This window comes from Hyla sarda, chromosome 4 (genome assembly GCF_029499605.1).
Source record: "Hyla sarda isolate aHylSar1 chromosome 4, aHylSar1.hap1, whole genome shotgun sequence".
NCBI classification, from domain to species: Eukaryota; Metazoa; Chordata; class Amphibia; order Anura; family Hylidae; genus Hyla; species Hyla sarda.
In genome coordinates, this window is record NC_079192.1 from 10,387,844 (window position 1) to 10,392,462 (window position 4,619).

The 4,619-nt window shown below is 42.6% G+C and overlaps 1 protein-coding gene across 1 annotated transcript; it reads left to right on the forward strand.

Moving 5' to 3' along the window:
• Window positions 1-235: 235 nt before the first annotated feature.
• On the forward strand, window positions 236-4,141 carry LOC130367245 (olfactory receptor 1009-like). The gene is made up of 2 exons (XM_056569651.1): window positions 236-316; window positions 3,200-4,141. The coding sequence occupies exons 1-2, from the start codon at window positions 236-238 to the stop codon at window positions 4,139-4,141; spliced, it is 1,023 nt and encodes a 340-aa protein (XP_056425626.1).
• The last annotated feature ends 478 nt before the right edge of the window (window positions 4,142-4,619 follow it).

Sequence of the window (4,619 nt, forward strand, 5' to 3'; positions counted from 1 at the left end):
TAAAATGGGGATGCGGTCAGGTGTCTCGCCTATTATTTTTTCTACACAATTCAGCAATGAATTTAAAGACATCTGTAGTGTTTTGCATAAATCTATGCCCCTCATTACCAGTGATCCTGCCTTTGAAGGTGTATTTAAACATAAATGCATTTCGAAAAGGGCCCCGACTATTGGCCAAAAAATTTTGCCTAGCTTGTATTCAGAAAGAGCCGGAAAAAAAAAATCCTACGAGACGATGTCATTCTTTGCGGTGTATGTCTTTACGTGTCGTGAATGTGAGGGGCAGTATGTGGGGTGCACTACAAGCCCCCTGAAGGTGCGTATACGTAAGCACATATCAGGCATACCGCACTTCAATTCATGACACGTATCAATGGTATCCAAGCACCGCGCGGAGAAACACGCTGGAAGCACAGCGTCTCTCATGTTGCAGGAACTGGAAAGGGTTAAAGCCCCCATTAGAAGTGGTGCCATAAAGAAGAAACTATTGGATCGCGAAGTTAATTGGATCCTGAAATTAGAAAGACGTGTTCCCAGGGGCTTTAAAAAAAGGTTTGGATACCATTTTACATTACTAATAACAGATACTCACTTCCAGTATAAAACATATGAATACTTATTTATTCATTAAAGGGGTACTCCACTGCTCAGCGTTCGGAACAAACTGTTCCGAAGACTGGAGGCGGTGTCAGGAGCTCGTGACGTCATAGCCCCGCTCCCTCATGATGTCACGCCCCGCCCCCTCAATGCAAGTCTATGGGAGGGGGCGTGACAGTCGCCACGCCCCCTCCCATAGACTTGCATTGAGGCGACGGGGCGTGACGTTGTGAGGGGACGGGGCTGGGACATCGCCGGCTCCAGTGTTCGGAACGGTTTGTTCCAAACTCTGAGCAGCAGAGTACCCCTATGCCATATATTTAGTACCCTCTAGCTCTTCATTTAATAGTTCTGTTTGTTCTGTATCTTATTATGATGTAATGTGTGTATCGGCTAGAGCGGTTGTCTATGTTGGTGCTGCAATCGATTTATACAAATTGGTTTTTAGAACCCAGTTCACACTACGTTTATTAACATGAAGAAAGAGAGGGACTCCAGCTCAGCAAAATACGGCTTTATTCACATCAACGAGGCAACAGGTAACAGGGAGGAAGTGACGCGTTTCGGCCAGGTGCTTGCCTTAGTCGTACTTTCTGTTTATTAACATGCATTATCCGAGAATGGTGGAAAAATTCTTTGTAGAACGTGCTCTGGCTTGATAAATGTGTGGGGCATCCACCATTCGGTGATCTGTCCCATCCTAACTGGGTTTTTATTTTTAGACTTTTTTTTGTGTGTTTTGTATGATGCATAAAAACTGGAATCTCCTAGCCTAGTGTAGGTGTGTCTGGCCTAATTAGGCCCAGGATCAACCTGCCTCACTAAGCTTGGAGAAAGAAAGCAAGGCTTGTACTGCCCTTGGGGGCGGAGCAATCACCTTGCTCTCCATATAAAAGATTAATTTGTACATGTTTGTATGACTAAGGCCCGTTGGTGAGGGACGAAATGCGTCACCTGTGTCCATACTGACTGTGTACTGAAGTTTTAATTAATAAAGTGCAACGTTTGGCAAGGAGTTGGCGCTGGACATTTTCCTTTGCTTACTTATACTACGTTGGTGGAGTCTGCACCAGTCCGTGCGCAACGGGACAAGGGGCTAGGCTGGAATTTTGTATATCTTTTAAAATCCCACTCATCCTATCCACGCTCCCTGGCTGACACCAGGGACCTCTTCTTCCAGCTCAGGTCTTCTCCTCCACTGGGTACAGTACAGCAGCGGGGATTCATGTCATCCATTCTTGTACAGTACTGAGTGGCGATGTGTACATCATATGCACCACCACTCATTTTATCTTCTTGGGGGGAGGGGGGCAGTAGGGCCGCCTGTGATCTAAATCCTATGCCAGGGGCTGGGGATTTGGATTTTTTTCCGCCCCCACAAGGAGTGTCCTAAAGCAGCTACCTTAGCTGCCTTAGGCTAGTGCCGGCCCTGTCCTTATATAATATATATATTTATATATATATATATATATATATATATATATATATTTATATATATATATATATATATATATATATATAATTATATATTATTATAAAAAATGTATAATACATTGTATGAATTCTGATGTATATGTAGATAGTAATAAGTATAATTTTTAAAACACTAGAGGGCTTAAAAGTTTAGTTGATAATTTTAGAATTTGCTTGAAAATTTCCAAAATCAATTTTTTATGGGATCAATTTATTTCTGAAGTTGATTTCCTGTATGCAAGAAACTCCTATCAATTTATGAATTGTGTTCACCCTTTTGGTTAAAGCAAATTAAAAGCAAAGTGGAAGAGAAAAGTAAACATTTTAACCATAACCCATTTTTTATAATCCAGCACAGCAGATATTAATAGAAAAAATGTACTAATCATTTATTACCCTGGATTTGCAGGTTTTAGAAATATCCCATTTGTTCTGTTATTGCATTGCTTATCTCGCACACAGGCCTCAGATATAAAGGAACACCTTACTGATTTAGTGGTCTTCTTTTTTATTAGGGTGTTTTTCGGCCACCATATTGGGTTTGAAAAGGAGTTAAGACACAAAAACATGTAGATAGTAGATAGTTGCAGTAACATATTCTTACTTTCACAAGGAACACAGAAGAATAAGCACCCCAATTGTTTTGGGCAATTTCTCCTGAACACAGCTGTGATCATAGGCAGCTGGACACACAGCAGGACACAGAAAGGTAGGAGTGCCATTTTGCTACTTTATCAGATTTTTAGCTATAAGCTTTTTGGGCACCATGTTGTGCACCCATAGTACCAAGACAGTGAAAAAACCCAAAGAGATCCAATTTTGCAAACTACACCACTGAAAGAGATTTGCCTCAGACTAAAAAGTGCTGTAAACCACAATTTTCACTCTGAGACAAAACTTCGATATACTCGGAAAATTACCCAAATGTAGTCACTCGTTGACTGTGCTCGGGCCATTGAAATAAATGGGACCAGTTCTGTCCTAGCAATTATATGTTGGCATGTCATTTTGACAGTTTCCTGACGCATCCATACCTCGGAGGCACACATTGGATGTGAATCTAGTCATATGTCTTAGGATAAGAGTTATATCTTCTGGATTTATAACACACATTATATCTACTGCCTAGATCTACATACAGGAGAACAACAGGACGGAGGTCACAGAGTTCCTTCTCTTAGGATTTCAGGTCAGTCGAGGTTTAAGACTTTTCCTGTTCTGTCTGTTCCTTTTGGTTTATTGTCTGACAATATGTGGGAATCTCCTGATCATCACCCTGGTGTCCACCAGCAAGAACCTCCACACCCCAATGTACTTCTTCATCTCACATCTGTCCATCAGTGACATCTTGTTATCCACAGATATTGTCCCCAACATGCTCCACATCCTACTGAATAATGGGGGGACCATGACTTTTATTGGTTGTATGACTCAATTTTATTTCTTCTGCACCTCAGAAGTATTTGAATGTCTTCTCCTCGCTGTGATGTCTTATGACAGATATGTGGCCATCTGTAATCCTCTCCGTTACTCCTCTATCATGACAAGTGGACATTGTGTTATACTGACCGTCATCTGTTGGGTATTTGCATTTTCTGTTACTTCTGTTTACACCATAACAACAGGAAAGCTAATCTTCTGTGGACCAAATATCGTTGACCATGTATTCTGTGACCTTGTTCCCTTACTAGAACTTTCCTGTTCTGACCCCATCATCGTCCATTTGGAGGTTTCTTTCATAGGCAGTCAATTTTTAATAATTCCAGCCACCATCATTGTAATGTCTTATACTTATATTGTTTTAGCAATTCTAAGGATCCCATCCAAGACTGGTAGACAGAAAGCCTTCTCCACCTGTAGCTCCCACCTCATTGTGGTCTCCATATTCTATGGGACATTGTTCAGTGTATACATTGTCCCAACAGAAGATCAAACACTGACCATGAGTAAAATCCTCTCCCTGCTATATACAGTGTATACTCCTTTGTCTAATCCCATTATATACAGTCTGAGGAATGTGGACATGAAAAAAGCTGCACATGAAACACTTCGTAAGCGCAGGATCTGGTAAATCATCTACAATATAATGTGATGTCAGCGGGGTGCAATGCAGAGTAGCTGTTCTAACCCTAGGGGCAGATGTTATTAAACCCTTCTTGTCGTGATGCCAGGGCATGATTTAGCCTTAAAGGGGTTCTCCGGTGCTTAGACATCTTATCCCCCATCCAAAGGATAGGGGATAAGATGCCTGATCGCGGGAGTCCCGCAGCTGGGGACGCCCGTGATCATGCACGCGGCACCCCATTTGTAATCAGTCCCCTGAGCGTGTTCGCTCCGGGTCTGATTACGGGCGACTACAGGGTCGGCGGCGTAGACTGATTATAAACGGGGTGCCGCATGCATGATCACAGGGGTCCCCAGCTGCGGGACTCCCGGGATCAGTCATCTTATCCCCTATGCTTTGGATAGGGGATAAGATGTTTAAGCACCGGAGAACCCCTTTAACCACCCAATGGTAATACTGCTGATCCTGGGCTAGGCATGGGGGC

Excerpts from the sequence above, each read along its gene's own strand:
- LOC130367245 (XM_056569651.1), top strand. The coding sequence starts at position 236 with ATGTCATTCTTTGCGGTGTATGTCTTTACGTGTCGTGAATGTGAGGGG. Across the intron at positions 317-3,199 it reads GCACTACAAGCCCCCTGAAG|ATCTACATACAGGAGAACAA; the intron begins GTGCGTATACGT and ends TCTACTGCCTAG.